This window comes from Castor canadensis, chromosome 6 (genome assembly GCF_047511655.1).
Source record: "Castor canadensis chromosome 6, mCasCan1.hap1v2, whole genome shotgun sequence".
In the NCBI taxonomy this organism is placed as follows: Eukaryota; Metazoa; Chordata; class Mammalia; order Rodentia; family Castoridae; genus Castor; species Castor canadensis.
Window position 1 is genome coordinate 59,687,337 of NC_133391.1, and position 16,919 is coordinate 59,704,255.

The 16,919-nt window shown below is 36.4% G+C and overlaps 1 protein-coding gene across 1 annotated transcript in view; it reads right to left on the reverse strand.

Moving 5' to 3' along the window:
- Positions 1-2,293: 2,293 nt before the first annotated feature.
- Positions 2,294-16,919, reverse strand: part of LOC141424289 (NADH-ubiquinone oxidoreductase chain 5-like) — a 45,729-nt gene continuing 31,103 nt past the window's right edge. The window contains exon 2 of the mRNA XM_074077858.1: positions 2,294-2,808. Coding sequence (XP_073933959.1) covers positions 2,294-2,808 — 515 coding nt within the window. The remainder of the gene's footprint in view (positions 2,809-16,919) is intronic.

Sequence of the window (16,919 nt, forward strand, 5' to 3'; positions counted from 1 at the left end):
TTAAGTATTTTGTTTTCAATTAGGCTAGTGGTGGGTATGAGAACAAGAATGATGAGAAAGTATAGGATCGATGCTATTTGACCGATGATGATAAATGGGGGTTCAATAGGTTGTCTGCCGATTCATGTTAGCGTGAGGAGGTCTGCAGTTAGTGTTCAGAATAGGCATTGGCTGATTGGGAGGAATATTAGGCTTCGTTGTTTTGATGTATGAAGGAGAGGGAAGGCTGCTAAGATTAGGATTGATGATACTATGGCTACAACTCTGCCGAGTTTTTTGGGGATGGATTGTAGGATTTCATATGCGAATAGGAAATATCATTCTGGTTTAATGTGTGGTGGTGTGTTTAGGGGGTTGGCTGGTATGTAGTTGTCTGGGTCTCCTAATAGGTCTGGTGAGAATAGTACTAGGACCAAGAGAAGGGCAAATAAAAGTAGAAATCCAAAGGATGGGTGGAATGGGATTTTGTCAGAGTCTGAATTGATTCCTGATGGGTTGTTTGATCCTGTTTCATGTAGGAATAGGAGGTGGGCTATTGCTAGTGCTGTGATAATAAAGGGTAGGATAAAGTGGAATGTGAAGAATCAGGTTAGGGTGGCTTTGTCTACAGAGAATCCACCTCAAATTCATTCTACTAGATTGGATCCAATGTACGGGATTGCTGAGAGTAGGTTGGTGATTACTGTGGCTCCTCGGAATGATATTTGTCCTCATGGGAGAACATATCCTATGAAGGCGATAGCTATGACTGTGAATAGTAAGATAATACTGATGTTTCAGGTTTCTATGAAGGCATATGATCCATAGTAAATTCCTCACCCTACGTGTATGAATAGGCAAATAAAGAATATGGAAGCTCCGTTGGCATGGAGATATCAGATAATTCAACTGTAGTTTACGTCTCGGCAGATATGTGCAACTGAAGAGAATGCTGTTGTGGTGTCTGATGTGTAGTGTATTGCTAGAAATAATCCTATTGCGATTTGTAGGATTAAGCAAATTCCTAGCAGGGAACCGAAGTTTCATCATGCTGAGATATTGGATGGCATTGGGAGGTCAATGAATGAGTGGTTAATAATTTTTATTAATGGGTGTGTTTTTTGGATGTTTGTCATTAAGAGTTTCTGTAATTGAATTACAACAATGATTTTTCATGTCATTAGTCTTGGTTTGAGTCCATGTAGAAATTATGATTTATTCTATGTATTTATTGAGTGTTATGTTTATATTGGGCTTTGTAGGATTTTCTTCTAAGCCTTCTATTTATGGTGGTTTCGGGTTGGTTGTTAGTGGTGGGGTTGATTGTGGGTTGATTTTAAGTTTTGGTCGTTCTTTTTGGGTTTAATGGTGTTCTTAGTTTATTTAGGTGAGATGATAGTGGTGTTTGGTTATACTACAGTGATGGCTAGTGAAGATTATCCTGAGACATGGGGTTCTAATGTGGTTATTTGAGGTGCTTTGGTGTTTGGTTTGTTTGTTGAGTTGATTTTTTTGGTTTTATTGGTGAAGAATGATGAGGTGGATGTGTTGGGGGATGTTTATAATACAAGTGATTGGGTTATTTATAGTGGTGAGGGGGTGGTGTATGTTAATAAAGATGTTATGGGTGTTGCAGCTGTTTATAGTTATGGAAGTTGATTAATGGTGTTGGCTGGTTGGTCTTTGTAAGTATTTTTATTGTTCTTGAGATTACTCATGGTAATTAGATAATAATTGTTAGTGCTAAGGCTATTGATAGTAGGAAGGATAGGAAGTATAAATTAATTATTCTTTTTTGGTTGGATACGGTGATAGAGGCTTTAATTTGTATGTTGGCTATTAGTTTGGGTGTGGTTTTTTCTATTCAGATTATGTCTAGGAGGGTTGATGCTGCTTTTTGGCTGAGTATTAGTGTGTTTTTGGGTGAAGTGCAGTGTATAATAGTTGGGAAGAATCCAAGTATTGTAGAAAATGATTTGGTGTTGGAGTTTAGGTTTAGTTTTAGGTTGTAGGTTATGTTGTTGAGTTCTATTGCGATAGAAACACCTAAAATAGTGACTCCTAAGGCTATTAGTTTTAGGTATAATGGTATAGTGAGTGTGGGGTTATTTATAGGGGTGATGTTATTTGAGATAATAAACCCAGCGAAAATGCTTCCTATGAGTAATCGTTTAATAGAATTTATAAGTTGTGGGCTGTTTTCATTGATGTTGATGAGTGGGTAGAATCAGGGCTGTCCTAGGAGGGCAAAGAAGATGATTTGTGTGCTATATACAGCTGAAAGGGAAGTTGCAATGAGTGTGATTAGTAGGGCTCAAGCATTGGTGTACGACGTGTTGGCGGATTCAATGATAAGGTCTTTGGAGTAAAATCCTGTTAGGAAGGGTATGCCTGTGAGTGCTAGGCTTCCTACTGTTAGAGAGGAAGTTGTGAATGGTATGGCTTTGGCTAATCCACCTATTTTGCAGATGTCTTGTTCGTCATTGAGGCTATGGATGATGGATCCTGAGCATATGAATAGTATTGCTTTGAAGAATGCATGATTGCAGATGTGGAGGAATGATAAGTATGGTTGGTTAATTCCGAGGGTAACTATCATTAGACCTAGTTGACTGGAAGTTGAGAATGTGATGATTTTTTTGATGTCATTCTGTGTTAGAGCACAGATTGCTGTGAAGAGGGTTGTGGTAGCTCCCAGGCATAGTATAGTTGATATAATTAGTTGGTTGGATTCTAGGAGGGGGTGAAATCGGATTAGGAGGAAGATTCCTGCTACGACCATTGTGCTTGAGTGGAGTAGGGCTGATACTGGTGTAGGACCTTCTATGGCTGAGGGGAGTCATGGGTGGAGTCCGAATTGGGCTGATTTTCCAGTAGCAGCTAGTAGTAGGCCTCTTAGGGGGATTGTTGTTATTTTAGGGTCTATAAATAGCTGTTTTAGCTCTCATGAGTTGGAGTAAATTAAAAATCATGCTATTGATAGGATGAATCCAATGTCTCTGATTCGGTTGTATAGGATTGCTTGTAGTGCAGAGGTGTTGGCGTCAGTGCGTCCGTATCATCATCCGATGAGGAGAAATGATATGATGCCTACTCCTTCCCACCCAATGAAGGTTGGAATAGGTTATTTGCTGTGACTAGGATTAGTATGGTGATAAGGAAAAATAGTAGGTATTTAAGGAATTGGTTGATGTTGGGGCCGGAGTGTATGTATCATAGGGAGAATTCTATGATTGATCATGTTACAAATAGGGCTACTGGCACGAATAGTAATGAAAAATAGTCTAGTTTGAGGCTGAGTGAGAGTTTTGTGGTATGGATGGTGAGCCAGTGTCAATTGGATACCATGGTTTCGTTATCTAGGTGAGAAATATGATTATGGGGATTATGCTAGTGATGAATGCTAGCTTGACTGAGGTTTTGGTGTATTCAGGATAGTTTTTGTTTTTGTAAAATCTGTTAGGGATATTCTATAGATATATATATTCTGTATATCTATAGAATGAACTATAGCTGAATCAATCTATCTACCTCTTTGCCTAGAATGTTCTGTCAAACCAATTTTGAAAACTATCCTGTGCCAAATGTCTTCTGTCATGTATGGTGTTATCTGCACATGACACCCTTATAGGTAACTTTCATTTCTTTCCAGTTGGGTTTTTTCAGAACCATCATGCAAAACTAATATATTTGAAATGATATAGGAGATAAGAGCATATATAATAGAGTTCCAGAAGAATGACAATAGTCTTCCTATTATCACACAGTAGAAAATATATAACCTTAGAGTACATCTAATATAAGAAACACAATTGCTTTTAGGCTCTCCAATTCACCAATCACTGATAGGTTGCAGTTTTGTCCTTGCCCTCAAAGAGCACTTATTCTATAGGGAAAAAACTGACATTAAAAATGTAATTACAATTCAATTTCAAGAAAAACACAAAAGGGTCAGAGAGAATGAGCTTACTGACTGGGGGAGTCAAGGAGAGCTTTTCAGTAATGTAAGTTTGTGCTAAGCAGGAGAAAGGGGATTCAAAGGCCACTAGTCTAAAAAGAAAAGTAATTCCAAATAAGTCCGCAGAAGAGAGAGCAAGACATACATAGCAAAAATCCAGTAAGTTGTAGACTACTGTAACACCACAGTAAGACCAAAGCTGAGGATAGTGAGGATAGGTGAGGTTGGAGGTACTTGGTAAAACCTCAATGGCTAAAATTCGTAGTAGTGATGTGGACATCCTGTTGATAATGCTGAAGTTTATTCATATAAACTTCTGTCACATATTCTTTTATTCGGCATTATTTAATGTGACCTTTGGTTAATATCCTTTACTAACTAAACAAATAGCTTTGTCCTTAAACTGCTGATATTTTTGCTTACTTTATATAAAATTTTCTCCACTCGTTTTTGTGTATCTATCAAGAGGATCATATTGACTCTTCCTTACTCTTGTGTTGTCAATAACACTAAAATAGCTAGAGATCATTGTGTGAATCCTTTATATTCCTGAGGCAAAATACATTAATTCTCAATTTACAGTTAATTTCAGAATGTATGTTATTATATATACAACCATTTAGGACTTTTCATTGATATTCATAAAGTGAAGTTGGCTTAAACTTTTTATTTTTCTACCTAATTTGCCTGATCCTAAAAAAAAAAAGACCAAACTTGGAAACAGATTCCCCATCCCTGTGCACTCTAGCAGGTGCCATGTGGATCAGAAAATAAGTGCTATACAAGTCACCTCCAATTTCTAACTCATAAAATGCTGTATAAATCCATTAAGGCTCAGGTATTTTATTCTATAACAATAGGTGGCCGAACGCCAATTCACTTGTGTAAGCTTTTATGGTCTTGACAAATCAAATAGGGATTGACACCAAGTTTGTGTGGTCCCTCGGCACCAGTTCATGGCCCACACTACAATGCTACTGTCATAGGAAATCATCCGATTCTGTTGCTTGCCAGGTAAGGATTTTTATTAGCTTCTCTATTATTCTGAGTACATTGTCTTTCTATATCTCTTCTGAGTTAATGATGCTGAAACACAAACTTATCAGATCAGATTTCCAAATTAAAGGTGGAGAATATTATATAGAAAAAAAATAAAGTATTTACAATTTGTTTTCTTCCTTCTTTACCTTTCATCTCCAGACAAGAATTTCCTATGTGTTTGCTGCTGGATCATAGACATCTTTGTTGTTTTTGTTGAATGAAGCAAAAGGGACAAATATGGCCCCAAGGAAGTCAAAAGAAATAGGTAACTTTAATCAAGGAAATACAGATTGCTATCTTTCTGCTTGTTTACCTATCATGTACATATATACATATGTGTGTATCAGTCTATACATTTGCATATAAATGTATATGCACACTAAAATAATAAAAAATAGCTCCTATAGAAAATTTTCAAAATGCATAAGTTACTATAAGTCTACATAAATATGTATCAAAAAGGAGATATTGACACTAATATTCAATTAACATTCATCCCCAAACATAAAAAATTCCTCAAGAAGACAGAGCAATTACAAACATATATGTCTATTAAAATCTCCAAAATATACAGCCCAAACAGACCAAAATAGTGAAAGAAACTGAATGGCAGGTTTTAACATGCTTCTTTAAGAAGTGGCAAAAGTGGAACTGCATGGGTTTGAAATATTTGGTTTTAAAATGTAATAGATGTTTATAAATGACATTTCAATAAGTAATTATATATACATTTATATAACTTTATATTCTCAACTTGGGAGACTTGTCCCCCAGGGACATCTGGTAATGTCTGGAGATATTCATGGTACCATAAACAAGGGAGGAGATAAGTTGCTATGAACTCGTAGTTGGTGAAGGCAAGAACACTGCTCAGCATCTTCTAATGCACAGAGCAAGAATTATCCAGCTCAGAATGTTAACAGTGATTCTGCTGAGAGCATCTGGTATTTACCACACCCACACATACACACACACACACCACACACCACACCCCACACCACACACACACACACACACACACACCACACACACACCCCACACCACACACACACACACACACACCACACACACCACACCACACACACACACTCACACATACACACCACACATACCATACATACACACACACACTGTACATACACAGAGAGACACACAAGAACTCTACATATGATAGATATCTCTACTTATCAGTTATATGATAGCTATTTATATCTATCAGCTAAAAAGATAATGGGGGATCTATGGCAGGTCCAGGCTCCAAGCAGATTTCACAAATCGAGCCTGTTTCTCGCTGTGCTGGGTAAATAAGTCACAAAATTAAAGAAAAATCTCCAGTTGATGTTAAATACACATTAAGTGACTATAATGTTTGAGGGAAATTTCACATTTCGCAGATGGATTTTTTTCTTATAAGTTAGGTTACTACACTCCTTCAAACCAAAATTAAGCAGCTATTTTATGGATTGTGATTGTGATGGGTACATAATATTTTCTGTGCAGAAATTTACACATTTTTGATTGAGAACCAAGATAGATGCTCTCTTCTTGGAGGTAACCTTAAAGGGTCCTGGAGCACTTGAAACCCATGACTTCAAACCTGTACATGTGCCAACTATCATCACTGGCCTGCCTATTTTTTATTGTCAGTGCAAGAGATTATTACTAAATACAATACATCCTTACAGTATACTGAAAAAGAGAAAATGTTAGAGTCCATTAGATTGCAATTTGCTTGCTTCTTAATGGATATTACTGTGTATTAACCCAAAATAAACAAATTTGCAAACAAAATTCATTTGCTCTTAAAAAGAACACAAACAAAAAGCAAGGGTGGCACTTCTCTAGGGGCTGGAAAGCTGTCAGGGCTCTTCCCCTGCCTGTGTTTCTGCTCACATTCTCATACGTGCTTTTGTTCGCCCTTGCTATGGATGCTTTCTTTCCCTGACAGAGAACAGCTTCACTGGGAATTCTGTATTTGCATTCTTAGAGTGGCATCATTATCACGAGAAAGAAAATCCACATACTCTCTTGAGTGTCAGCTGAAGACTGCAGAAGAGTGACCCAGAGTAGCTCAATTTGACCTTAAATCAGAGAGAAGAGGCATCACAATTTGAAGGAGTAAGAATCACAGCCAGTGGAGCTCATGAAGGTTTGCAGTCCTTGCCAGAAAACAGCTGGTGTGTGGAGACTGTTCCTAATAAGTCACAGGATGATTGTGATGGGCTGAGTTTGTCCTTCTCAAAATTCATATGCTGAAATTCTCACCCCCACCTACTACCTCAGATGACGGAATTTGGAGATAAGGTCATTGAAGAGGTAATTAATTTAAAATGAGGTCATTGAGGTGGACCTCAAATCCAATATGGCTGGTGTCTTTATAAGAAGAGGAAATTAGGATCCAGGCATGTATATGCATGTATATAAGAAAGACACAGAGAGATGGTCAGCTACAGACCATGAACAGAGATCAAGAACAATGTCAACATCTTGATTGCAGATTTCTATCCTCCAAAACTGTGTGAAATAAATTTTTGTTATTAAGCCACAGTCTGCAGTACTTTGTTATGGCAGCCTTAACAAACTAATATGGCCATTCACAGAAGACCATCTGCAATCTCCTTAGAGCCCGCCCATCCTTCTCCAAGAGGAAGCATCAACAGCCATCCCAGTGCATCATCCAATGTACATCCAGAGGAAGGCCTGGAGGATTATAGAAGTTTTACTTTCATCTTTACTCCTTGTTCCCAGGAACCATAGTGTACATGACCCAGTCCTCTTTCTCTACTGTTCCAATAGTCAGGGTTATTTTTTTCTCTCTTTTTTATTAGTAAAATGCTCAGTGTTTTCATTGAGATACTATAAATTGGAGGAAATTGAGTATGATAAAGATGCTTTTCATCACATGTAAGAACAGGAATTATTTTTTGTCTTTTAAAAATCTTCACATGTCAATAGATTTGTAGGTACTTGGTGCTATATCAATATTCTTGACTCCCAGAAGCAATTCTTGGTATTTTAAATCATGAGATTTTTTGTTTTTGCTTTAAGGCATGGATAACATGTATAAAATTATTCATCATACACACTTGACAGGCATACAAATTTCAATTAAAGATATCAATTAAACTCGATTAATGGTTTTTAAATAATTGTTTTCCTTTTAAAAAGTAATATAAATTTTGTGAGAGAATGTAAACCATTCTCCCCAATTTGTGCATAATACCTATACTGCTATAATTTCAAATAAGGAATACTCCTCCTTGCTCCTCAGGTGAGCTGACTGCACATTCAATGGGGAGAAAAAAACCTTACTTCTGGTACACTAAGTGTCTGGGGAAATAAGTGGTAGTAACATTTTATGTGTCTGAAGTTTTTTCTTTTCTTTCTTTTTTATTTATTTATTTTTTCAAGTTAGGCATAAATACAGCAAAAAACCAGGTTGATGGATTTTGTTTTGAGAGCCAGACAGCACCTAAAGGAACATTATTGATTCTGCCTTGGAGACAAAGCAAAAAAAAAAAAAAAAGCCAGGCACCATCAAGTATTAGAGTCCACATCAGTCTGTCCCCAGACAGGGCAGGCAGAAGTTAAACCAGAATGTTAAGCTCAATTTTAATTTCATCTGTTTGTGCAGATAAAACCTCAAAGTTCCATCGTGCCAAATATACCATCTTAAGCAATTTGTTTCCTTATTATCTTTTCTTTGATATTTTTATTCTGTGACAGACAAAGAAACAACAATGAATTCCTTTGGAGAATTTAATTTACTTCTGGTATCCTTTAAAAAACTTTCCTGACAGAAATAGCAATCATGATATGAAATCATTTACTTTAAAAGCATCTTTAAAAATCAAATGATTTACTTGCATACAAATTAAAGTTCTGGAAGAAATATGTCAAAGTGACTTCAATATTGATAAACTCCGACCACCAGAAGGAACACTTAGCAATGTGAAGAACGCTCTCAACTTTGCTTAGACATCCCTGGGAAATGTTCATAGAACAATAATTTGTGCAAGTTTTTCACAAGGGACAGCCTTATCAGGACTTAGGGAAGATGGTTTTTGGAGCCCATTTCCCTTGAGCTGGACTGGGGAGGATATGCCCACTACTCTACAATTTTTACCATGGAGCTGCCAACTAATGGTATAATTTCCTTTAGGAAGTGGAGTTATTTGACCAACTCTTTCTGACAAATGATAAAAATGTACCAATTTCTTTATATTTTTATGATGCAGGCTGGAATAGTAGTTAGATATGCTTAATTTTTTTCTCATGAGTCTTCCACATTCTATGGGACTTTAGCCTACTTCCTTAAAGCTTTTTGTACCTCAGTATACTCCATAAAATATGTACTTAGTTCATACATTTGCTTTTGGAAGGTGATATGACATATTTAGAATAGAATCTGGCACATACTAAAAACAACTCACTTACTGCTAGTTATTAAAATTTTCAGTAGATACTCTGAATATTAATTTGCATTGTCCTAGGCTATAGTCTACATATGTAAATTTTAGATAATATTTTTATGAGATCCCTGGCATCTATTTGTTTGGTTTTATCAGTTTTGCTTCCACCACCACAAAATGTCACAGGAGAGACAATGATCATCTCTAATCTTTTGACATAACAAAGAAATCAATAATTAAAGGAAAATACTTCCTTTATAATTTCAGGATTCCCTAGGGTGCTGTAGGTAAGACACTACTGCTACCTCCATTCCTTAAGCACAAAATGAGTCACAAGATGCCAAGCAAATTTACAGAGCTGAGAATTAGTTTCTTTTCAGTTGGGAGAAAGGAAACAGACTGATAAGCATCTGGTCAGTTCCTACCATACCTTCCATCATTTAATTAGTGTAAATGAATATTTAACTATGTATCTTACTAAATAAGAACAAATCCTTATTTTGTCCATTATCAAATTCACTGAGAAATGATTCATATACAATCTATTTAAATTGTGTAATTTCATGTCTTTTGACAGCTATGGACACCACTCATGGAAACATGAATACTCCAGTCACATCAACAGATTTCCAGAGTCTCTGTGCTCTCTGATTTTCTTTTTGTCACTTTCATTTGATCTGGATTTATATAATTGGAATGATCCATAACACATTGTTGTACCTCTGGTGTCATTTCCACAGTGTAATGATTTTAGGATGAATGTGCATTGCCACAATTTCCAGCATTGCACTGCCGAGAATCAGTTTCCATTGAACGAATGTATTAAAGATTGTTTATCTGTTCACTGCAGGTGCAAACTTTTTCCCAAGTTTTGAACTATTTTAGACAGCGCTGCTCTGAGCACTTACGCACATATCTTTGGGGTGCATATGGTAACAATTCCCTTGAGCAAGCACTTAGCATAGAATGATTGGGTTTATGTGCTTGTTGCACATATAACTTCTTAGGAAACTGCCAGATGGTTTCACAAAGTTTTTAGGCATTTACAGCCCCATCACAACGGTTGTAGTTGATTGTATTCTCTCCCAAACTTTGCCTTATCAGTGTTTTTCATTTTAGCCATTCTAGTGGTGTGTGCAGTGTAGATTTAATCTGTATTTCTCAAAGTAGTTGTAACTATGAATGTCATTTTTCTATGCTCAATGAACTATTTTATAATGTGAAGTCACTACTCAAATATTTTGTCCATTTTTATTATTATAATGTATAATTTTCTTTCTGTTTTTGGTTTATATGTTCTAACCAAGAAAGTATTAGTTATAGCAAAGTGAAATTTCCTACTGTGTTTTCTCCTAATTTTGTAATTTTAACTTTTATATTAAGGTCTATGATCTATTTCAAGTTAATGTTATGTTTATGTGAAGTAAGGATTTTTTTTTTTTCCTATACAGATATCCATTTTTTCTGGGCACAATTTGCTGAAAATACATTATTTTTCCCTTGAATTGCATTGGTACCTTGTTAGAAGTTATTTGACCACATTTTTGGGTGCATCTTCCTGCTTCTGGACTCCAGTCTGCTCAACTCATCTTCGTGTTCAGCATTTTACCAAAACAACATGTCCTTGATCAATTCGACTTCATGAGTCTTGAAGGAAGTATGCAACTTCCAATTTGGCTTTTTAAAAAAAGATATTACTTTGATTAGTTTTCATGTTTCACATAAATTTTAGAATCAACTTGTCAAATCTTCAGGAAAATATTGTGCATATTTATTTTCATTACGTTGACTATCAGTTTTCAAAGAATTGGCTTCTTAACATCAGGTTTCTGATTCAAGAAAGGTCTTTAATGTCGTTCAAAAATGTGCTATAGTTTTCAGTTTAGGTGTTTCTGCATATCTCTTGTTAAAAATATACCTAGATAGTTTATGATTTTTTTGTGTGCCACACTAAAGGATTGTTCTGTTAAAAATAAATCTTCAATTATAACTGTTAGTTTAGAAAAACAAAATTGGTCTTTATATTAATATTGCATCATGAAAATTTCTAAATTTGCTTCTTTTTTCTGGTAGAGATTTGTTTCTGTTTTTGTTTTTACTGTGGTTGCTTCATGCCACCTGTAAGAAGTGAAAGTTTTATTTGTTTATTCCTAAGCTTCATGTCTTTTCTTTGTCATTGCATTGTAAAAGCTAAAACCTTCATGCACAAAAGTGATGGAGGAAGACATCTTTCCTTGGTCTCTGTTTTATGCATGATGCATTCAGTACTTCAACAGTAAAGGTAAGGTAAGCTGCGGGTTGCTTATAATCTTTTATTTTTTAATTAACAAATAATAAATATTTATGTTGCGACATGTTTTAACTGTGTGCATATTGTGTAATGGTGAAATCAAGCTAATTTACACATCCATCACTCACATCGTTACCATTTTTAATGAGAAAATTCTAAATGTACTCTGTAACTTAAATATTCCACACATTATTCTTAATTACAACCACCATACAAACCATAGATATCTAGAACTTATTGCTTCCATTTAACTAAAAGTTTTTTTACTTTATTATCTCCCCATCCATTCCTCCAGCCTTAGACTTTCCACTTTTATTTTGACCTTTAATGAGGTCATGCAGTATTTGTCTTTCCGAGTCTGGCTTATTTCCCTGAACAGTGTTGCTGCTAATTATAGCATTTCCTCCTCATTTAAGGCTAAATAGCATTCCATTGTTTGTAAATGCCAGATTTTCTTTATTCATTCATCTGTTGGGGGCCCTTTAGAATGGTTCCATATCATGGTTAGCGTGTACAAAGCTCCAAAGAACACGGGACTGGAAATACCTCTTACACACACTGACTTCCTTTCCTTTGAACATACGCCCATTAGAGAGACTGCTAGATCCTACGATAGCTCTACTTCAAATTTTTTTGTGAACTATTTGACGCCTTTCCATCATGGCTGTAGCAATTTACATTCCCACCAATAGTGAGCCAGGCTACAGTATATAAAATTATAATTTTATATTTTTATAGCTGTATCTTATATTTTTACAAACATAATTGTAATGCCTCAGCATTCATTTTGAATACAAGTGTAACTTTCTCATACAAGAAGCAGGAACCGCTTCCACCTTGCAGACTGGTTTCCCTGCTTTCCACGTCACTTATTTTTTCTTTTTACTGGTAGTTTATGAAGCCAAATGGGGCCTAAGTACCTTTTGCCCGGGCTGGCCTTGAACCATGATCCTCCTGATCTCTGGCTTCCAAGCGGCTGGAATTACAATTGTGAGCCTCCATGCTTGGCCCCATCACCTCTTCAAACAGACCATGTAGTCATTAGCCACAAACTTAAAGTAACCCTGCCCTTTACATATCCTACCTGCCACACTCTTCTTTCTCTGCTGACTTTTTATTCCTGCTTTGAGAATTCCACATGATAAAATGCAAACTCATTATGACCTCCTTGCCCAGTAGCAGGGAGCAAGCATCTTCATTTCCATTGTAATGCACGGAATTTTCACCTGCCACCTAAAGAATTAGGGCTGCTCCAGGCTGGGCTTTTCTCTGGGATGCCAAGGAGACTATAAGGTGGGGCTGCTAGGGCTACAGCAAAGGGAAAAAGGGTATACACTGGACATAATGCAGACAAGAGCACAGTATGGAAATGCTTCCCATAGGAGAGACGCCCTGGTGGTGGGTCACTGAGTAAAACTGGTGTTCCCTGAAAGGCGCTCTGTAAACAACACATCCAACTCCCTTTCATGTGCTGTTAGGACAGCACTGCTCAGCTGTGTTGGTATTGGATACCCAGTCTTACACGTGTATAGTGACAGGTGTGTGGTAGTCGCTCTGCAGATTTCGTTTGCATCTCTTTGATGATCCGTGATATTGAGCACCATCTCGTACATTTAGACTTTTTGAGCATCTCTTGAGAATAGTCTATCCAGAACCTTGGCCTAGATACTTTGTAAGTTTATAAAGTTACTTTTCTATTCTAGTTTGCTGATCTTTGTAATGAATGAGGATTGGCTGTTTTTCAAATGGCTTTTCTAAGTGTATTGAAAAGTACATATGATATTCTCCTTTATTCCCGAGATATATTGATTGACTTTCAAATGTTAAATTAATCATCCATTCTTGGGATAAACTCACTTGGCCAAGATATGTATCCTTCTTATGCATTACTTGGTCTGATTTGCTAATATTTATTACAAACTTTTGAATCCATGCTGGCTTCATAATGCTTTATCTACCTTTGGTAGATAGTGAAGCTTAATAGAAGTGTTCTTTTCCTACTAATTTCTGGAATAGTTTGTGTCAGATGGGAGATATTTCTCCGTCAAATGTTTTGCGTAATTTACCAGTTAAATCACCTGGCCTTTTACTTGCCTCTGTGGGAAGTTCTTGTGTTAGTTTCTTATGCTGATATAATAAAATACCACAGACCGTGTAGCTTCAACATCAGTAATTTCTTTCCTCGCTGCTCCGGAAAGGTTTTTGGCAAGTTTTGTGTCCCCTGAAGCCTCTGTCCCTGTCTCTCTGTCCGCAGGCAGTCTTTGCTCTTGTTCAAGCTTATCTCCCTTGTGTCTCCTTGTGGATCCTTGTTTCCTCCTCTTACAACCACACCAATCAGATTGAATTAGGGCTTACACAGTTGGCCTCATTTAGACTTAATGATCTCTCTAAAGATTTTATCCACAAATGCAGTCACAGTGTCAGGTTTTAAAGTTTAGGACTTCAACACAGGAATGGAGAATGCACACAATTCAGCCCATGTCATTAAACTAGAAATTCAATTTCTTTAGTAATGCAGAACAGCTACTCAAGTCATTTGCTTCTTCTCCAATGAGCTTTCGGAGTCTGTGCCTTTAATAATTTGGGCGTTTCATCTAATTTGGATTGGTGCAATTTAGTTTGTACTATTCTCATTATTATCCTACTAACGTTGGTAAGATGTGTACTGATAACCCCTTTTTCATTCCTCATTGCTGTTGTCTTTCAAAAGTTTTTTCTTCACCAGCTAGCCAATTTTATCAGCTTTATTGATCCTTTTCTATAAATCACCTTTTGACTATTAATGTTGTCTATCATTTATTTTTATTTTGTTTCTTTCTTATTGTGAGCATTCAGTGTTTTAAATGTATCTAAACAATTCTTTAGCAGCTGCTTGTAACTGTTGGTTTGGTTAGGCGTATTTTCATTCATGTGACATACTTACCATTAAAACTAAATGTTTTTCTGATCTTCCTTTAACACGTGTGCTTTATGAAACATTACACTTAAGTTTGGAACATTTAATTTTCCTAGATAAGTTAATGTTATTAGTTCCTAATTTCTCGTTTGTCAGAGAAATTGTTATGTCTGATTTAAATTTGTGATTATTTATCTTATAGTCCTGCATGTGACCTGATTTTACTGCTTTGTTACCTTGGTGGGTTGATGTTTTGTATTATTTTGGTAAGAATAGTCTTTATTAAGTAGGCATTTTGTTACATATGCATATTTCTCATCAAGAATGAACAAGCTAGCTGTGTGCAGTGACTCAGTTTGTAATTCTAGCTGTCAAGAGGATCAGCCACAGCAAAATTCAGTAAGATCCCACTTCCAACTGATAAAAGCTGGGCGTGAGGCACGCGCCCCTCACCCCAATTATGTGGAAAGTGTAAACAGGAGGATTGTAGTCCAGGCTGTCCTGGACATAAATGTGAAAGTCCCTCTATGAAAAATAAAGCCAAAGGGCTGGGAAATATGGCTCCGGTGGTACAGTACCTGCCTAGCAACCATGATGTTACCAGGGGTGGCCTCGAAGACCCTGGTCTAGGTTTTTGTGCCTCCTGGACAAATAACTACAAAGACACAGATTGCAAAGCAGTAGTAAAGTTTTATTGAAAGCAAAGTATAGGCACCACAAAAGAAAAAGCAGTTGGCTCTGGCCAGATAGTACAGAAACCCAATCTTTGTTCAAAGGTCATTTTATAGGTTTTAAGGGCAAATGGCAGAAAGAAATCTGGGTGGTCTTTGCAGGAGGGACCAGGGTGATTGACAGATTTGATTGACAAGGTCTTATTATTCTGCACATGCACTTAGTCTGATTCTCTGGTTTTTAATTGTATATATGAGATGTGACAGATATTCATAAGGTCTTATGTAGAGGGCTTTACCTGAGAGGTCAGATTGAGGACAGATTTTCCTGTACTGAGCAGGTGCCACTTTCTGGTCTGAATTAGCCATAAGATGCCCTTGTCTTTTGGGGAACTGAGGACTGCAGAGAAATTTACAACTGAGGGGATGTCTGAGGATGGTACTGGAAGAGAACAGAGAGCAATTCAGCATGGAGTGACTCTTTGCTGAGGAGGATCAAGTCGCACAGCAGCTTTTTTTCATTCTCTGTTACTATCCTGCCTCAATGACACCCTGAGTTCAAACCCCAGCATGGACCAAAAAAAAAAAAAAAATTGAATCTTAATATGTATCTTAAAGTTTTAACTAAAAGACACTAAATAAGTATGATAATACTTGAGTTTTATAGACTCAAAAGAGTACTGCTCTAAAATATTTTCAAATTAGTAGTATTTCAGTGTTCCCAATCATTTCTGAGTATTTTGGACTTAATATGAAGTTTGGAAATAAGTAAAGACACTCTAAGAAAATATTATTTGCTAAGTATTGATTTGTTTCTTCAAATTTGATAAAATGTATGATAGTAATTCCAGGATGACACTCACTTTAGTGGTTAGGTATATCTAGATTTTTTTCTCTTCAACAAAACTGAAGAAGGAACAACATGAATTTTCAACTGATAAATTACTAAAACTCTTTTGTTGTTATGGATCTCTAGGTGGTTTTTAGCATTTAAGTAAAAAGAAATTCAAAAATTCAGTATTAACTCAATAACAAAATTACTATTATTTCTTAATTTATATGCAAATAAATTTTCTTAGCACTTATGTTCATTAACATAAGTTAAATGGCAGGGAAGGTAGGAAAGAGATGTGTTTAACCTTCTATCACTGTCCCTAGTGAACCAGGTATTGTTTTATCAAGTATGGACATTGTGAAACGGGGGAGAGACTCTTGGTATGGCCCCTGTTTCTTCTTAGGTCGATGGTAATTGACTATGCTTTACAAGTCCAGCTTGCTGGACATATGGAGTAAAGAAAAAAGCAACCAACTAGCAATGAATTATAGGCATTGGAGAAATGATCTCACCACAGGAGTGATAGATGTGCCAGAAACCACTAGCTCTGCTTTGCCTGCAAGAGTACCTAGTACTTGAAATCTGAAAAATTCAAAAGCAGAGCAAGGCAAAATTGTAGAGAGGAAATTGTAAGTAGAAAGTCCTGTCTGGTCCCGTGGTGGTAGAGGCTATGGAAATTTCATGAATGACAAATTCTGTGTGGAAATCTTCTGAGGATGACTCATCTTCTTATTATGTAGCTTAAAAATAAAAATCCCTAAAAGCTATTCTATGAAAGAGAAATTCCTAATCCTTATAACTTTTGTTCTACTAATATCCAGGTTAATGTGTTCTGTC